We start from the raw sequence: 17,999 nt of genomic DNA, 5'->3' as shown, positions 1-17,999 counted from the left end.
TATATGTACTAGTCCCCTTATATGTCTTTGGGTATAATTTCTCTAACTTTTTTGAATATATATTAAAATAAATCTGATATTAAAATATTTTAGAATTTTAATAGAATTCTAACGATTTCAAAAAAAAAAATATAGTATTTTTAATATGTATAAAATATTATTTTACACTTTTTGGAGCTTCATTCTCCAATTTTAATTTTAAGTTTCTTTAATAATGATGAACTAAGAAATAGTACTCCAAAAGCTATAGAAATCGTTAAAGGCTTTCTAAAATTATTCCATAGTGAATAATCATATAATATCTAAAATATTTTAGAAAATAAAGATAAAACTAAATTAGAAAATACAAAAATTTCTTCTGATGATATTGTATCAACTAAATTTGTAGCAAATAGTTTTATTGATGTTCTTCCTATAACATCCATATATGTCTTATAGGTTGATATTTCACTTTTAGAAATAGGGATACGTGAAACAACGTCCAAAACTCTAAGACGATTAAGGAAAAGTTTTTTTGTACATGTATAATTACCTAGATCCTTCTGGTAGAATAATATTCACTGATATATTTTTATAATAAACATTTATAGGTCCGTCCACAAAAGGTATTTTTAAAATATATACGTTATTGTTTTTTTTTCTTAAAAAATTGTTTAGGTTCATATTCCATCCAATTGTACATGAATAATTCCATCCACCAAAAATTGGGTATCTAGGTTTGATTTTAATAGTTGTATTTCCTGAATTTGATATGAATTCTCCTGTATAAACAACTCCGACTTTATCAATGTGATAAGTGTCTCTAGTTTCGGTTTTAAGATTGATCTGTAGTGAAAGTATCGCTGCATGAAATGTTCCATAATATAATTGATGTACCCATTTTAAACGTGAAAAATTTTCCTTAAGTCTATTTATTTTAGACATATATAGAAGTTTATAGTTTTAATACCTTGCACCTGCATTTATTATTGAGTAAGTATTTCTTACTGCAATGTTATTGCCCCAATGGGATATTTCCGCCTCACGTTTTAAGTGTTTTATAACAGTAATGGGTCTCTCGTATGTATAATGAATATAAATAAACTCCTTGTTAAATGGTTTGACAATATCAGGGAAGTTATATATAAGATGTGACTTTAATAATACTGGATTTGCTGAACTGCCTTTGTGGAATTGAGAATATGATAAAATATTATTAGCACTGATTCTAGTTTAGGATTAACTACTGTATATAATAAAATTCTATGTTTTCACTTAAAAATTGTTTTTTGTTTTTCTGTAGAATAAATTGACAAAGAATATTTTAACCCTTCCCATTTAAGATGCTGAATTTCATCTTGAGAAAGCACATCAGGAAACGGTTTTAATGTATCTATTACAGCTATATCAATTTCTATGGTTATTGATCTTTGAGGGAGGACAGGTTTAGACAGTTTTATGATATATAATTTAACGTCACTAGATATGTAAGAATATTTAATGTTAGAATTATTTTTTACTTAAAAGGATTTTCTTTTGAAGGAGCTACTTCAATAAATAGATTTTTTTCATCTTTTTCCTTTGCCTTAATATAGCTGATTTTATCTGTTATATCATTATCAATGATCCAAAAATATTCATCTAAAGGAGTATTTCCTATATTCTGAATAACAATTGTAGATGTTTCTTGAATATAGGATCTTGAAAGATCAATTTTTCGATTTCTATTTGTATGAATAGTGGAATAGAAATTTCATGTGTTTTATACATATTTAGATTTTTCCATGAGTTGTCCGTTTTTATTTCTTTTTGACTAGCTTTGCTTCCTAAAGATCCTAGTAATAGCATACAAATCCATGATACTTTCATATTTGTATGATATTAAATTGTTTACACTTATAATTTATAATAAAAAAAATTAAAGCTACCTCGAAGGCTAAAATACAATGTTGAAATTTAAGATATTGGAAAATGAAATATTAAAAATATATATATATATATTAGAAATTCATAGTCTTTCATTATATCTTTAATTTTTAATTAAGATATTTTACAAAGTTAAATTTATTTTATTATTAGACAATAGTATATTATTTATGGAATTTTATAGATGAAAAAAATTGTATTATCTAAAGAGTTAATGACATTATTTAAAAAATATTTTTTATTTTTATACTTTTTTAATAAAAAATCATGTTAATTTTGTTATAAATGATATTTATTAAAATATTGATATAAGGGTTTTGGAAAAAGCTGTTAAAAATATTTGAAAATGAAAATAATTTTAAGAGCTATTGTAAAATGATTTTGATTTTTTTTACCCTAGTCTTTAAATCATCTACTAATATATTAATTAAAATGTAATATTTAAATTTAAATATTAATAAAAAAATACTATTTTTGTAACAATGATTATTTTATACTATGTACAGTAAGCTAGTTTATTAATTTAACAAGTGGCTTTTTGTATGGCTTTGGAATGTTAATTTATTTATTTATAGTTCATATTGTTTATTTTTAGTGATTCAGATGAATTTTTTTGAAATTTATATATTAGAGTAATTTTTTGATATTAAAATTGTAAATTTTATTAGAAGTTTTTGAAAGTTTACTTAATTGTAGATTAAAAAAGTGTTTTAATTTTCTAACTTTCTTTTGCGCTTATGTTCTTTGTTTTTAGGGCTTAATTATATTTTATTTTTTAATATGAAAATATTGCATGTTGATTTGTTTAATATTTTACTTGCATTTTGGTTTTTATTAGTAAACATGAATATAGCTTATTTCTATATTTAGGATGTATTTCATTTATTTTTATAATGTTTTTAAATAAAATTATATTAAATAATTTAAAGAAATTTAAGACATAATATTTTGTAGTTGCATAAATATTTTTTAAAGTTTAAAAGGGCTAAATATCAAAGGTATAAAGGATACTAATTGAAAAAAAATGATAAATATATTTTTGGTTAATGATCTGAATAAGAATTTGATGGTATTTATTTAATGTTAAATATAAAATTGTCATAAGAAAAATCGGATAAAATGAATTATATTTAATAGTTTCTTTTTTCTTATGTTGCAATATAATGTTTAAAAGAAAGCAAATTTGTTAATTTCAGGAATATTATTCTTTTTTCTGAGAAATTGAATGATATTTTTTATTTAGTAATTTTTTTCTATTTTTAAAATAAATGATATATATCAATTATTTAATAAATATGGATTAATGGAGTTGTTTGATTTTGTGAAATTCTTTTGAATTTTAAGAACTTAAGAATAATGAAAAATTATAAATTTAAAAACTAATTTTGATATTTATTTTTTTAGATTTAAATAATTTATTTTCTACACTTTTTGATATTTTTAATTTTAAGAAAATGTACAATATAGAAATTATTTTCTAGAAATATTTAATAAGCTATATATTTTTCTATATATTTATTATAATTTTGAAAAAATTGACTAGATTGATTTTTTCAATTAATGATGGTAGCATAAATAATCTAAATAATAAGCTTATATTATTTCAAGATATTAATATTATTATTTGTTTTTTATTTCTGAAATTATATCTCAAACATTGATAATGTTAATAACGTTTTCATTTGAATATGTTTTAATAAATTGATTAGAATGGTTATTAAAAGAAAAAAGGAACAAATTGAAAAAATCGGTTTGAGATTGTATTTATATTAAAAGATTCTATATTTATAATACAGGTTATTTTAAAAAAAATGCTTATCAAAACTTTTTAATTTAAGAAAAACTGGAGCATTTCTTTTCTATTGCTAAATGTATTAAGGATGTTTTGCTGGAAAATATTGTTTTTTACATAAATCCTTAATATTTAATAATATATTTGTTTTATAAGAATTTGTAATGTATTTTACTATGCCTGTAAACAGTTAGATGGCGGAACATTTAAAAGTATTTTAATAATACTAAGTAGTTGTATGTTTCATGGTTTTTATCCTATATATAAAATCAGTAAATATTATATCAATTTCTCAAATACATGTCTTTCTAAATATTCTCTCTCTATTAATGCTTCAATTCTTCTTTTAATTATTGAATGATCAGGAATAAAATATGACGATAAATGTTTTATAGTTTCTTCTACTAAAGTATTATGATCTAATGTTTTATGGTATCTTTTTTTATTAGAATAAAAAAAAAAAGTAATAATTACTTCATAATACGAATAATAGCCGCTTCTATTTGATATTTCCTAGATTCTCCTACATTTTCTATAATGCTTTCGTGTTCTTGTCTTTTGGTCTTATCATTTGTTATAATTATGATTTTTATTTTTTTTTTAGGAAAAGAAATACTTTGATTAAATAAAAATTTATCAGAAATTTCAACATTTTGTGAATTTGGATGTTTTATTAAAATTTTATATTTTTCACAAATTAAAGATTCCAAATTTCTTGTAAGTTCTTGATTTGGTATTGATGTTGCTATTTGAATGTCCTGTATAGAAATTAATAAATGATTTTAATATTAATAAAAAGTATACCTTGTAACTTAGGAATTCCCCTTCTTCAATATTATTAAATAAAAGCAAAATCATCATTGAATATGTAGATACATTTATTTTGTAAGTATTTGATTTAAGTAATACTTTTAAATCTGAATTTCCCTAAATGATATTAAAATAAAAATAATTAGTTATAGATTTATTAATGCCATATTTTCTTGCCATAAAAGTCGTCTTCCATTATATTTAGAAAGATAAAATGATTCAAATGACTTTTTTACATTTTCAATTTGTTGTGGATAAATACAAGCTAAATTATTATTCAGTGTTATAGGCCAAAATGTTGATGTCAAAATAGCAACATTTAATTCAAAAGGGATTTTCTAATATATTCATGTGAAATATTTAAATTGGAAGAAAAAAATACCAAAGAATTTGATTTTAACATATTTTTATATTCTATCGTTATGTCTTTTGAAAGCTGAATATCTATATAATTGATAATAATTAAATTATTACAATTAAATTTTTAAAATACCTTTAAACATTCCTTCTAATTTTGTTGTAAATTTGCAGCCTGCTTCGAGTCTTAGCTTTGTAATCATATATTTTTCTGTATCATTTGATATTGAATAGGATTGCAAGAGTCTTTAAATATATGTAAGTGATGAGTTTTATACAAAATGTTATTTATTATATAAAATTACCGTTTTGCAAAATAATTTTTATAATATTTTTCGAAAATATTTTTGTCTTTAATATATTGGAATAAAGTAATGGCTTTATCTAAAACAATATTTATATCATTCTTCGGAATCTATGAATTTTTAGTCGAGTTTTATTTTATTTCATGAATACCTTGTTTTTTTTTTTTAAGTTTTCATCAATAAATATAGATATAAATTCTATAGATCTAGGATTTGTATTTATGTTTTTAGAAAATGCCTATTAATATTAAATTTATATAAATGAGGGGCGTGGAATTACATCGCTGATAGTATTTTGAATGCATTTATTCCCTTGAAATGCTAATTTTAAAATTTTATTATATTTATCTTTAAGTAGAAAAATACTATTAACCCAAACAAATGCATATGTTGCTAAGGTTCCTCTAGCTTCCATATTTTCCCTTTTATCTAATAAAAGCATGTCATTAACTTTAGAATTTATAATTTCTCCAAGTTCAGTAATTTTACTATAAATATTTTCTCTTAATTCGATTAAATTTGGATCTACATTAACAAATAAATTATATAAACGATTTAGATCATCTATTTTTTCATTATCTAGCATGAAAAAAAGGCCAGATGACTCCATCTTTTTGTTAATTAGTAAAAATATTAAATGACATTTCAGTTACTTTTATTATTGTACCCATGTTGTGTAAAATCATTTCTTCTTCTACAATACGTTTTATTTTTGACTCAGTTTCAAATGGGAGATAATTATTAGCTCTATTATGTTCTTCTTCTAGGATTTTTTCACATTGAATAAGATATTCATTAGCATCTGATAATTTTAGGAGTCTTTTGCTTTCTTTAGCATAAAACTCTCGAGTTTCCAAAAGAATATATGTCTCAAGATCTACTTCAAAAACAGTTTTAGTTGTATTTACTTTATCAGGAAGGCTATTAAACATATTTATACATGATTTAATTGATGATCTGTCTATTGTATTTCCTTGACGCTCCATATGTATTTGGTTTAGTATAATTGTAATAGCGCATTTTCCAAATGCTAGCTCTTGACATTTTATGATACAATCTCTGAAAAGTACAATGCTTATGTCATAAATTTGTAGTTTATTCGCTTGTCTTGTATAAACTTTGTCCTGTTAATTATAAGGATGGAAATACGTACGTCTTATATATCCATTTACCATATATTTCATTATATGAGATATCATATTCGTAGAAAGAATGTATTCATTCCAAACATTTTTTAGAGTTTGTAAATAATAAGAGTTAGCCTTTATGATTTCAATATCTGTTATATTTATTTTATTCAGTGCCTTGATTATTTTATATGCAGGTTGTATTTCAAAATTTGAAATATTTTCTAAATGTTCTTGTATTATTGATTTTATTCCATCGTATAGTTTATCCCCTTGCTTATGTAAAATGGAGTTATATACATTGCGATATAGTTCTTCAAATGACAATACAGACGAGTTTTTTTTATATATATCTCTAATTGCTTGAGAAAGAAAATTCCAAGATATATTCCAGTCATATTCTAACGCTTCTTTCTCAAACTAGTTATATTTAGTTTTTCATAATTCTATGTATCATTTTTACTTTTTTAGGGATTTTTATTTTTAGTCTTTGATTATTATTCATTAATTTTTGTTATATGTTTTTAAAATTAATAGAATAATCTGTTATTTTATAAATTTGATATAAAAATTAGATTAGATGTAGATAAATTGATTTCGAATGTTAAATTATTTTAAATAAAATTATTCAGGTAGATTTTTAACTATGAAATTAGGATAATGTTTTGATTTTTAAAGTGTTTTGAAAAAAAAAAAATAAATAAAAAATATTAATGTTTTTTTATTTAAAAAAAATTAATATATCAAGAAAATTTGAAAATAAGCATTTTTTTATAAAAACGTTAAATAGTATCTTGTTTTTTCGGCAAAAAGGTATCGGCACTTTAAAATGTGGATATGAGAAGACTCCTTCATATTTCATTACTTTTACATGTCAGAGGTTGCATTTTTTATTTAGTATATTTTTTTAATTTTTATTTCAGATGCTTAAGTAGAACAACACATAGGATGACAAAACAGGCTTATCACAATGGTACTGTGATTATTCAATGTCCTCGTTGCAAAAATCGTCATTTGAGTATGTTAATATTGAAAAAATTGATTAAATTTAAATATTATTTTAGTTTCTGATCATCTTAAGATATTTTCCGATAAGAATATTACTATTGAAGATATTATGAAAGAAAAAGGTGAAAAAGTTTGCAAATATTATGGGGAATTTGCAAATAATCAGGTTGTGGAATCTGTAGATAAGGATATTAAGTTGCTTTTAGAACGACCAAAAAATGAATAGTAACTTAGTTTATAGTTATATTGACATAATTTATCAGTAATATTATAGAAATATTAAGATATATCCTAAATGTGTTTATAAATATTAATAAAGATAAATTAATACATATTAAACTAGATATATTTCTGATTTAGATATTAATATGTATTTTTATTTAGAACATATGTTTTAAAAATTATTTTGGTATTATTTTTTTTATTTAGAAATATTAATAATTTACATTCTTTATTTTTTTTTTTGGTGTATTGTTCATGGTGTATTTTAGTTATTTTTTTTATATTGTTTTTATTAATCACATTAATTTTAACAAATTTGCTTTTTAAAATATACGAGATAATTTAACATCTTACGAAAAATAATTTTAAAAGAGCTGTTCAATTTAAGATATTTTTTAATTAGTTTTTATTATAAATCTATTAATAGGATTTTTTATAATATTTTTTAATATAATTTTTAAAGTTATTAATTTTGAATTTTAATTTGTAATTTGTTAAAAATAAATGATAAAATGATTAATTTTTTGTTTAAATATTTATATAAGGTTTTAAAAATGTATCTTTAAGAAATAATTGAATATAAATTTGTTTTATTTTTTGGTATTTTTTTTGAAAAAAAATGAAAACTAGTTTAATCATTTTAAAATATTTTTTCTAGTTTATTTTTAAAAATAGTTAGTACTTTTATAAAAGTTTATAAAATCTATAAATGTTTAAATAAAGACGTAATTTGTTATAATTTAAATAGGTCTAGATATTGAAAATTATAAATATGTTTGTAATATTTTTATACAAGAGTAAAGTTTCAAATTTTCTATTCTTTATCTAATAAGGATATTTTTATTTATATTTTATAATTGTTTTTATTAAGTTTTCTTTAGAAATTAATTTGCAAAGTATAAATCTAAATTATGTTTTTGTTTCTTAGGTATGATTTGTATAAAATATTTAGATATAAGATTTTAAGTTTTGAATATTTTTAAAATATAAAAAATATTTCTTTATAAATTATTTAATTTTTATTATAAAAATAGCATTTAATTGATTGTAATTATCATTTTTTTTAAATTTTATTTATTAATATATAAACTATTTTAAGATGTATTTGTAATTTTATTAGAAAATGTTTTATCTATTGTTTTTACATATATTTAATTTTATGTACATATATATTATGTTTTATTATAATTTTGTAATTAATATATTAAAAAAAAATCCAGAAAGGTATTCCATTGATTATTTCGAATTATATATACATATATAATATATTTATGTTTAAATAATTTTTAAGCAAAAAAAAGTATATTTTTTGCATCGAGCGAATAAAATTTATTTTTATATTTTATTTTTTTTAAAAAAATGGTTCAAGCCGTAGCGTTATGGGGCTGTAAAGTTGAGCCAGGAAAACGTGTTCCCGCTCATGATGATGAGGATACAGCTGGTGCATTTCGTTTAACTATGGCTGCCATTGATTCATCTGATAAATCTTCTAAATCTTCTACCATAAAAGTTATTCGTAGACCAAGGTTCCATGGCGATGATGATAACATTGATGATAGTGATGATATTTCTGAATCTGATCTTAAAGAGCTTGAAGTTGAGTTTGTACTTTGTACCTTAAAGCATGGCGATCAATATCAACAAAGTTTGGATTTGACATTTAGTGCGGATGAAGAAGTGTTTTTTACTACTAGTGGAGATTGTCCTGTATATCTTACAGGTAATCATGTTATTCTTTCGGGTAATTTTTTAGAATTGGTTTTTATATATTTACATTTAATTAGACTTTGATGATGATTATGATATTTCTTCTAATGAGGATGAGCTTTTTGATAAATATTCAGATGATCTTGATGCTAATGATTCTGAATCTGATGAATTAGGTGATGATAGTCCTAAAATTGAAGAACTTTCATCGTCTGAAAGTAAAGCTTCTGATTCAGAAAAAAAGAGAAATTTATTAGACAATGGTTTAGATGGTCTAGATAATTTAGATAGTGTGATAAGAAATAATGGCAATAAACAGGATATTTCTAAAAAAAGAATTTTAGACAGTGGTGATGTCGATATTTCAAAGCTTACTAAAAAACAAAGAAAAAAATTTAAACATAATTCTGATAAATCTTCTTTTTCTGAGGAAAAAAGTGAATCGAATATTTTCTCGAAAAATAATGATTCGGAATCTCGTAATTTTCAGAATTCTAAACCTAGTGTTACCTTTGCTAAGGATCTTGATCAGTATTCTACTAAAACATCTAAATCTAAAACATTAGAAGGAGGTGTGGTTATTGAGGACAAAGTAGTTGGCAAAGGCCCTCAGGTGAAAGATGGATGCAGGGTTTTTATTTTATTTTATTTTGTTCAAAATTAATTCTATATATAGGTTGGGGTGCGTTATATTGGGAAACTTTTAAATGGAAAGCAGTTCGATTCTAATACTAAGGGGAAGCCTTTTTCTTTTGTTGTAGGAAGTGGTGAAGTTATTAAAGGTAAAATCTTCTTTTGTATTTTTTTTTTTTTGACTTAAAAAGGATGGGATGTTGGTATAAAAGGGATGTCATTGGGTGGTCAAAGACGTATTACAGTTCCCTGTTCTATGGCCTATGGAAAAAAGGCGCTTTCAGGCATTCCAGGTAGTAATATATGTTTTTATTTTATTTTAGAATGTTTATTATTTTTTTAGCTGGTTCTGATCTTGTTTTTGAGGTCAAACTTGTAAAGATGAATTAATTGTTATTGGGTTTTCAGTCTTAATAGGAATGATTTATATTTAAGTTGTTAATATTTAAATATAATTTGTAATAAAATATATTTATCGTTTATATTTTTGTATAAAAATTAAAAATTTTTATTAAAAGTTTTTATTATTAATATATAATTATATATTTCTTGATATTTGAAGATCCTTGAAATTGGGTATAAAGCATTTTATTAAGATATTTCAAGTTTAAAAAGCAGACCGATTTTTTAAAAATTGATTGTAACGAATAAATTTTAATATAAAAATGACTAAAAAACGTGTTTATTTTGAAGTTTTCGGAAAGGTTCAAGGTTATAAATTTTAAATAGATTTATAAAATTGTTGATTTATTATAGGCGTATATTTCCGTAATTATATAGTTGAAAAAGCGAAATCTTTGTCAATTGTAGGATGGTGTAGAAATACAGGTTAGATTTAAGTATTTTTAATATAAGACTAATTCAGGATAAGCAAATGGTTCTGTTGAAATAGAAGCAGAAGGTACAGAGCAAGATTTAGATGTATTTAAAAAATGGCTACAATATGAAGGAAGTCCTCTTAGTCGCGTAGATAATATAATAGCAAAAGAAATCAGTGTTATAAATAATGAAGAAAGTATGGTTCGTCTCAAAACTTTAAAATAAATTTCTAAATTTAAACAATGTAATACATTATTTTATTATGTATTTCTATAATATATCTACTCGTCATCATGGAAAATAGTTATATCCTTATTTAGTGAAATGTAACGAACTTTCTACAATAATATTAATATTTTCTTGGGGAGTTAGAATAAAATACATGTGTTTTTCCAAGTTCATTTAATCTTAAGAAATCATCTTCTGGTAGTTCAGAAACTTGAAGATTACTTATAATTCGTGAAGGAGTTACTGATTTTGGTATTACAGATGTACCCCTTTGTATGCACCAAGCAAGAATGACTTGTGCTTCTGTCATTCCATTTTTATTTGCAATTTCTGTAACCATTGGCTCTTTTAGAAGTGGTGTATTTGTAGAACCAAATGGTGAGTATGAAGTTAAATGAATTCCTTTTTCAATACAAAATTTAAGAAGTTTTTCTTGTGATAGATAAGGATGTAACTATTAAAGTTAAGATTGTTTTAATATTTTTTGAAAAAAAATACTTCACATTGGTTGACTGCTGGTATTATTTCAGCTGTTTCCAATAGTTTTTCCAAATTCACAGTGCTAAAATTTGAAACTCCAATAGCTTTTACCTTTATGCAATTGAATACTTGCATCTTTACAATATATTATACTCAACCTTTCCTGTACTTAGGAGTTTTTCAAGTGATTTCCATGTTTTTAAGAAATCCCATCCTTTCTCAATATCATAAGTACCATCTTGTTTTTTTGGGAAAAAAATATGATTTCCATTTGGATTAAGGGAAAGAGGCCAATGCATAAGATAAAGATCTAAACAATTATATTTAAGTTATTAAGATATGTATACATACCGACATAATCTAATTTCATTTTATTTAGACTTTGATCTAAACATTCTTCTGCACGAGAGTGAAAGGTACACGCTCTAGAAATAAGTACAGATATAATGAGTCTAAAAATAAATTACAATTTTGTTGTTACAAAAATTTCCTCTCGAGGAATTCCACTATTTTTAATGCCTTGTCCTACCCCTTCTTCGTTTAAATACATAAAAGCAGTGTCCTATTATTAATTAATAATAAAATTATAAATTTCTAATAATTCCAATATGGCGATATCCTGCTTTTAAAGCAGTTTCTACTGCGATAGAGACTTCTAATTTCTTATTAGCAATTATTAATTTAAAATATGTAAAATAACCATCTGGTTTGGATTGCCATGTTCCTAGTCCTAATGCTGGAATATAACCACCTGTATTTAACTACATAATTAATCACTGAATCAATTAATATGATTATTTTACTTTGAACAATTTATTAAGAACCATTTTTTTTGTAAAATTATAAAAATTTTTAAAAAAAAATCGATATTTAAATATTTTTAATATTATTTTTGTACTAAAATCTAATATATATTTAGTTTTAGAATATTTTTATTGATGCACTCGATATTTAAGACTAACTAAATAAAATTAAATGTTTTACTAAAGAAATTTCTTCTTGAAATTCCGAAAGTGTTCGAAGTTCCCAACATATAAAAATGAATTCTAATAGACTAAAAATACAAGTCAAGAAAATAGTACTATTAATAAGAAAAAGAAGAAATGTAATATATATATTATGAGGCCAAAAGACTGAAATGTGTAAGCCAATTGTTATAATAATAGATATGAAGAAATAAATAGCTTTTAAATAAGAGTATTTTTTTATTTGATTAATATGGTTATTGAATTCTTGCTGTATAATTTCTAAGTCTTCAATTTTAAGTTTATTAGGATTAGAGTTGTTTGGACCATTCATGAATTCAATAAGAGCATCAATTCCGAAATGATCAGAGTATGAACAGTTTAAGGAAGGTATTATTTCCGTAAAAGCTAACTTGACGTATTTTACTATGAACCAAGATGTATCTATAAATATATAATCTAATCTTTTTGCTTCACATTTCCCTGGTGATTTTTTCCATTTTTTCATCCTCCATGTATTTATAGGTGAATCACATGTAAAACATAATTTTTCTATAATTTTTTCGTGACTTGGTGCTTTTTTATTATACTGATTTTGATCTATGTTAATGTTCCATGAATCTGAAATTGAACCACTGAAAGAAATAATTTTGAAAATAATACTATCTGGCTTTGAATTAAAGTCGCCAACCTTTTTAAATGGTTAAACTATGGTTTTAAAAGTAATAATTTACAATAATTATCATTTTTCCTGCTGTAAAAGCAGATGATATTAATTTCGAAATTTCCCATGCCTGTGATATTCTGTGACATAAATATTCATCATTTTCTCCTCCGTAAGATGCATGAAGCTATGAAATAATTAATTAGGTAATTGTATTGATTGTTTTTTAACATGTGTATTAAAAAATTCAATTTTTTTTCCATTAGGCATTAATAGTGTTGCCATTGCTACGCCTTTTCCCACGTACCAATCACCATGATAAAAAGCACTTGGTCTACCATTTAAAGAATACTTATATATTGAAGTTGATTCAATCGGGAATTTAGATAGAATAACAAGCCCTGATCCAAAAATACCACTAAAATAAAATTTTCCGTAAGGGAGTTTGTGTTTTGTGTTATTCCTCATGTTCTCGTAATCGGAATATACCCAAACTTCTTGAAGGCCTACAATATCATAATCTTCTGACGCAATACGCTTAGAAATTAAATCAAGACGTTCTTTGCGATAATTTGATATGTATTTTAATCCCCTATTGTAGTATTTAACTGTACGATATAGTTAATATGTAAAGAATATTACCAACAATTTAATGATAAAACTCTAATCTTTTTGTTCATTATAGTTTTTTGCTGATGTATTTTTTCGATTTTTTAAAACTGATTTTTTCATTAAATGGACGAAGACAATCAGCCTTTAACAAAAAGGATAAAACCTGAAAAGAAGCTTTTAATTTCTTTAGATAATACTTCTACTTCTGTTCCTGATAATTGCAATTTTAATATTATTCCAAAAATTTCAAATTATACTTTAAGATATTCATTGATAGGACATAAAGAACCTATATCTAGTGTTAAATTTAGTCCTGATGGGAAATGGTTAGCAAGTTCTGGTAGGCTGTTTCTGACTTACATCTATAGAACTTATGTAGTTATTTAGCTGCTGATAAATTAATTAAAATATGGAATGCATTAGATGGAAAATTTGAACAAACTCTTGAAGGACATCTAATGGGTATTTCTGATGTTGCATGGGCATCTGATTCACAATCATTAGCATCTGCTAGTGATGACAAAACGATTCGTATTTGGAATTTAATGACTGTATTTAAATTGATCATGTTTTTCTGTATTTTTTAAGTTTCTGTTTTAGGGAACAACAATAAAAGTGTTGAAGGGACATACAAATTATGTATTTTGTATAAATTATAATCCTCAAAGTAATTTAATTGTTTCTGGATCTTTTGATGAAAGTATTCGTATATGGGATGTTAAGAAAGGTTTTATTTTTAAAAGCGCTAAAAATTTTAATAAAAAGAAAAGGAAAATGTATGAAAACTTTGCCTGCACATTCTGATCCTGTGTCTGCTGTCCATTTTAACAGAGATGGTACAATGATTGTTTCTTGTAGTTATGATGGTTTAATGTTGGAAACTTAAATTTTACTATTATATTATTAATAATTATAGACGAATATGGGATACTGCAACAGGGCATTGTTTAAAGACTCTTGTTGATGATGATAACCTTCCTGTTTCATTTGTTAAATTTTCTCCTAATGGAAAATATATTCTTGCTAGTACGTTGGACAGTACTCATAAGCTTTGGAATTTTCATAGTGGAAAATGTCTGAAAGTAAACTTTAACTGATTCGTATTTTTGAAAGTATTTATAGATGTAGACATATCAAGGTCATATTAATAAAAGATATTGTATGCTTGCCTCATTTTCTGTAACTGGTGGTAAATGGATGTAAATAGAATGCTAGATATGATGATATAGTCTAACAATTTAAAGTATTAGCGGCTCTGAAGATAATTTGATTTTTATATGGGATCTTCAATCTAAAAAAGTAGTACAAAAATTGGATGGACATTCCGGTATAATATGATATAATTTATGTTATTAATTTAATAGTATATAGATGTGGTAGTTTCTGTAAGCACACACCCTGACCATAACATTATAGCTTCAGGATCTCTTGATAAAACGGTTAATATATATTATGATTCTTAGTTTTTTAACATGTATATATTTTGTATATAATTTAATAATTTAGAGCATAGCTAGCTTTATTCTATGGATTCTAGTCCTGTAGCTTTTCCTTTTTCTTTTAATCTTCTTGTAAGGAGATATGCATTTTTTATACAATCATTGACACCAATACCTCCGTAGAAATTTCCAACAAGAGACAAATTACCTTTATATGTATTATAAACATAATTGTGAATATTTTTAAGATCCTGATGATGTCCAAGATTGTATTGTGGTATAGAATTTTTTTGGAGTTTATAGTTGACGATAACAGGTGTATCCTTTATTCTCAAATGTCTCAAAATAACATTTCGTGCTAATTTAATAAACTCGCTTTCTTTAGGGAATATAGCTTTATGCTTCCAAAAACTTCCTCCTATCATTACTGTCATTTTTGTTCCTTTGTATGTGTCTAATTCGGGAAAACTGTTACTATCAAATATAACACCTAAAGCCTGCTCTGGATTTTCCTCTTTACTAACTGACCTTGGAATAAGATATCCGAATGCTTGAAAAGGTAAAAGATTTGGATTATCGAAAAAAAGATTTACGACTAAAATAGTAGTGCTTGAAAAACTTCTTGTTAGTTTTTTAAAAGGATCAAGTAGTTTTGTAAGAACTTGTATTGGTAATGCAGATATCAAATGATCAAAATGAAATTCTGATGTATTTGTTTTTATCTATTATCTTTAATATTTTTAGAATTATATGTAAATTTTACTTTGAAAATATTGTTAAACTCAAGTGATTGAACCTCTGAATTAAAATATATATGAACATTGTTTCTAGTAAAAAGATTCTTGGATATAGCACTGCTAAGTGTACCTAATCCATTTTTAAATGAATATATATATGTGTTTTTTGTTTTTTTTATAATATCTTTCGAATCTTTTTCAATAGTTGATTTTATATTTTCTTCATTTTTATTTAGAGAAATCCCATTAAATAAAATTCCTTTTAAAACGCTACCATAAAGTTCTTCATAATTCCATAAATGTGGAAAAGTAGATTTAATACTTAAATCATCAATATCTCCTGCATATATTCCATGTATAAAAGCACTAACTAAATTTTCAGAAATTGATGTGTTGAATCTTCTTGATACAAAACTAGAAATTGTTTCATCTGAAATATTTTTGTTTCTAATTGGTTTGAATGGTTCAGATATTATTGCCCATAAAAAGGAACGGAAAATTGGTGTTTTCGATATAAATGCTGATAATAATGAAGTAGGAAGAGCGTTTAATTGGTTTTGGAAGTATATATATTTGTTTTTAATTACTGGTGAATTTTTTGGCACAAGAATCATTTCATCTATTAAACCTAATTTTTTTATCTATATGTTAGTTAATTTTAAATTAATTTAAAATATACCATATCAAGAGTTATGTATCCAGAAATTCCTGTAGGTTTAAGAGATCTTGGGCCTTCTTCAAAATATATTGTACCGTGAGAAGAGTCAATTCTTTTTGTATTAAGTAATCCTCCAAGTCTATTAGATGATTCAAGGATAGTTATTTTAGTAGATGGGGAAAACAAACGAGAAAGATACCATGCAGTAGATAGTCCAGAAATTCCACCTCCTAGTTAATTTTAGGATTTATGGTAATAAAATGTATAAAAGACCTATAATTCCTATAGATTTGGATGATAACATAATGTTTATCTTTTATGTATAATATTGTTATAAGCTAGAATATAGAAAAATAAATGATTAATTAGATTCTATAAGAATTATGTTAATTGGTTAATTTTATCATGGTTGGACTGCACGAAAATTATAACAGTTTTTAAAACTTGAAATTATATTTGATAATATTATTTAAAAAAATATTCTATAAAATATTTTTTTTGTAGTACTTGTTTAATAGGATATAAATATGTCATAAATAGACATTTTGTTTTTAATATGATATATTTAGGTTTATTATAATATAATTTTTGTAAAATAATTATTTATTTTATTTGATATTTATTAAATATTTTTAATTAATCTGTATATAATACTAATATTTGAAATAATGTCATTTTATAAAATATAATTATAATGATTTGATACTTATTAATTAGGATGTGTAATAGTCATATTCGATCTTTGGTAAATAGCATAAAGTACATGTGAAATCATTAAATACATATATAATTATATATTTGTATTTAAATTTTTAAAAAATATTTGATTTTTATTTAAAAAAAATGAATATTTTAGTATGAATTGTGTATTTTTGTTATAAAAAAAACATACATTTAACATATTTTTTACTCGAGTTGTTATAATGTAATTATTATTCACTTTGAAATATATAAGGTAATCTAAATTTATATTTGTAAACATAAAAACATATAATTTTATGTTTTAATAAAAAGGTTGTCATGTTGATAGATTATATTATTAAATGTGTTCTTTAAAAAATAGTTATTATTATTATATATATGAAGTTTTTTTGCATATATAATATAAAACAATGTAAAAATAATGCTAGTTTTTTACATTTTTAATTGAAATATTTTTTTTAAATGCTGTTTTTTATTTATGGTTGCTATGGTATCCATTTTATCACTTTCATAATAAACAATTTAAATTTGTCTAAACGTTTTTATCTATTAGAATTTTATTAGGTTTTTGATTAAAATTTCAGAGCTTTTTGGGTCATTGTATTTTGAAATAGCTATTTTGGTATATTTATTTTTTACAATATAAAAGAATTTAGTTTCTCCTAATTTATTTTTTTGTAAGAAATTTTTGGTTTTATTTTATTAATTTGCTTATCTTTTTAAGATATTTTCATAGTATTTGGCACTCTTTTCCTGATTTTCTTCAATATATTTTTTATAATGATAGTTTGAAGATTATTATTCTATGTGGTGGAAAAGATAATAGATA

General features: G+C 23.3%; 10 protein-coding genes across 10 annotated transcripts; 5 read left to right on the top strand and 5 right to left on the bottom strand.

Moving 5' to 3' along the window:
• Positions 1-179: 179 nt before the first annotated feature.
• PNEG_02372 (hypothetical protein) lies at positions 180-1,867 on the bottom strand (the record flags this gene model as incomplete). Its single annotated transcript, XM_007876186.1, has 7 exons — positions 1,748-1,867; positions 1,500-1,703; positions 1,255-1,458; positions 950-1,207; positions 533-907; positions 348-489; positions 180-302 (listed from the first exon to the last, which is right to left on the bottom strand). Exons 1-7 carry the CDS (start codon positions 1,846-1,848, stop codon positions 180-182), a joined length of 1,407 nt encoding a protein of 468 aa, XP_007874377.1. The 5' UTR covers positions 1,849-1,867.
• Positions 1,868-3,779: 1,912 nt separating this feature from the next.
• Positions 3,780-6,801, bottom strand: PNEG_02371 (hypothetical protein; the record flags this gene model as incomplete). The annotated part of the gene is made up of 14 exons (XM_007876185.1): positions 3,780-3,821; positions 3,925-3,954; positions 3,998-4,133; positions 4,172-4,455; positions 4,502-4,624; positions 4,744-4,845; positions 4,890-4,951; positions 5,001-5,110; positions 5,170-5,279; positions 5,321-5,407; positions 5,450-5,779; positions 5,823-6,293; positions 6,342-6,716; positions 6,760-6,801. The coding sequence occupies 14 exons, from the start codon at positions 6,799-6,801 to the stop codon at positions 3,780-3,782; spliced, it is 2,304 nt and encodes a 767-aa protein (XP_007874376.1).
• A 163-nt stretch (positions 6,802-6,964) lies between these two features.
• PNEG_02370 (hypothetical protein) lies at positions 6,965-7,545 on the top strand. Its single transcript, XM_007876184.1, has 3 exons — positions 6,965-7,176; positions 7,220-7,314; positions 7,361-7,545. The coding sequence occupies exons 1-3, from the start codon at positions 7,010-7,012 to the stop codon at positions 7,528-7,530; spliced, it is 432 nt and encodes a 143-aa protein (XP_007874375.1). The 5' UTR covers positions 6,965-7,009; the 3' UTR covers positions 7,531-7,545.
• Positions 7,546-8,885: 1,340 nt separating this feature from the next.
• PNEG_02369 (hypothetical protein) lies at positions 8,886-10,256 on the top strand (the record flags this gene model as incomplete). Its single annotated transcript, XM_007876183.1, has 5 exons — positions 8,886-9,267; positions 9,311-9,864; positions 9,910-10,015; positions 10,058-10,159; positions 10,210-10,256. 5 exons carry the CDS (start codon positions 8,886-8,888, stop codon positions 10,254-10,256), a joined length of 1,191 nt encoding a protein of 396 aa, XP_007874374.1.
• A 275-nt stretch (positions 10,257-10,531) lies between these two features.
• PNEG_02368 (hypothetical protein) lies at positions 10,532-10,910 on the top strand (the record flags this gene model as incomplete). Its single annotated transcript, XM_007876182.1, has 3 exons — positions 10,532-10,577; positions 10,623-10,694; positions 10,738-10,910. 3 exons carry the CDS (start codon positions 10,532-10,534, stop codon positions 10,908-10,910), a joined length of 291 nt encoding a protein of 96 aa, XP_007874373.1.
• A 56-nt stretch (positions 10,911-10,966) lies between these two features.
• Positions 10,967-12,220, bottom strand: PNEG_04328 (hypothetical protein; the record flags this gene model as incomplete). Its single annotated transcript, XM_019757840.1, has 9 exons — positions 10,967-11,023; positions 11,068-11,367; positions 11,412-11,504; positions 11,552-11,703; positions 11,745-11,818; positions 11,861-11,955; positions 12,035-12,048; positions 12,094-12,154; positions 12,197-12,220. 9 exons carry the CDS (start codon positions 12,218-12,220, stop codon positions 10,967-10,969), a joined length of 870 nt encoding a protein of 289 aa, XP_019613346.1.
• A 130-nt stretch (positions 12,221-12,350) lies between these two features.
• PNEG_02365 (hypothetical protein) lies at positions 12,351-13,702 on the bottom strand (the record flags this gene model as incomplete). Its single annotated transcript, XM_007876179.2, has 4 exons — positions 12,351-13,049; positions 13,093-13,209; positions 13,254-13,614; positions 13,665-13,702. 4 exons carry the CDS (start codon positions 13,700-13,702, stop codon positions 12,351-12,353), a joined length of 1,215 nt encoding a protein of 404 aa, XP_007874370.1.
• A 55-nt stretch (positions 13,703-13,757) lies between these two features.
• PNEG_02364 (hypothetical protein) lies at positions 13,758-15,097 on the top strand (the record flags this gene model as incomplete). Its single annotated transcript, XM_007876178.1, has 8 exons — positions 13,758-13,974; positions 14,022-14,185; positions 14,235-14,361; positions 14,405-14,507; positions 14,551-14,716; positions 14,763-14,833; positions 14,879-14,961; positions 15,006-15,097. The coding sequence occupies 8 exons, from the start codon at positions 13,758-13,760 to the stop codon at positions 15,095-15,097; spliced, it is 1,023 nt and encodes a 340-aa protein (XP_007874369.1).
• A 56-nt stretch (positions 15,098-15,153) lies between these two features.
• Positions 15,154-16,772, bottom strand: PNEG_02363 (protoporphyrinogen oxidase; the record flags this gene model as incomplete). Its single annotated transcript, XM_007876177.1, has 4 exons — positions 15,154-15,795; positions 15,837-16,451; positions 16,490-16,698; positions 16,742-16,772. The coding sequence occupies 4 exons, from the start codon at positions 16,770-16,772 to the stop codon at positions 15,154-15,156; spliced, it is 1,497 nt and encodes a 498-aa protein (XP_007874368.1).
• A 101-nt stretch (positions 16,773-16,873) lies between these two features.
• PNEG_04327 (hypothetical protein) lies at positions 16,874-17,993 on the top strand (the record flags this gene model as incomplete). Its single annotated transcript, XM_019757839.1, has 9 exons — positions 16,874-16,901; positions 16,987-17,015; positions 17,038-17,058; positions 17,198-17,213; positions 17,532-17,553; positions 17,735-17,792; positions 17,820-17,847; positions 17,895-17,905; positions 17,958-17,993. The coding sequence occupies 9 exons, from the start codon at positions 16,874-16,876 to the stop codon at positions 17,991-17,993; spliced, it is 249 nt and encodes an 82-aa protein (XP_019613345.1).
• Between the last annotated feature and the right edge of the window lie 6 nt (positions 17,994-17,999).

Source organism: Pneumocystis murina (assembly GCF_000349005.2).
Source record: "Pneumocystis murina B123 chromosome Unknown supercont1.13, whole genome shotgun sequence".
Lineage (NCBI taxonomy): Eukaryota > Fungi > Ascomycota > Pneumocystomycetes > Pneumocystales > Pneumocystaceae > Pneumocystis > Pneumocystis murina.
The sequence above is the reverse complement of the archived record's forward strand: the minus strand, read 5'-3'. Positions and strand labels throughout refer to the sequence as shown.

Coding starts and splice junctions, on each gene's coding strand:
- PNEG_02370 (XM_007876184.1), top strand. CDS start 7,010: ATGTTTTTTTATTTAAAAAAAATTAATATATCAAGAAAATTTGAAAAT. Junction 7,177..7,219: donor ATTACTTTTACATGTCAGAG/GTTGCATTTTTT, acceptor TTTTTATTTCAG/ATGCTTAAGTAGAACAACAC. Junction 7,315..7,360: donor TTGCAAAAATCGTCATTTGA/GTATGTTAATAT, acceptor ATATTATTTTAG/TTTCTGATCATCTTAAGATA.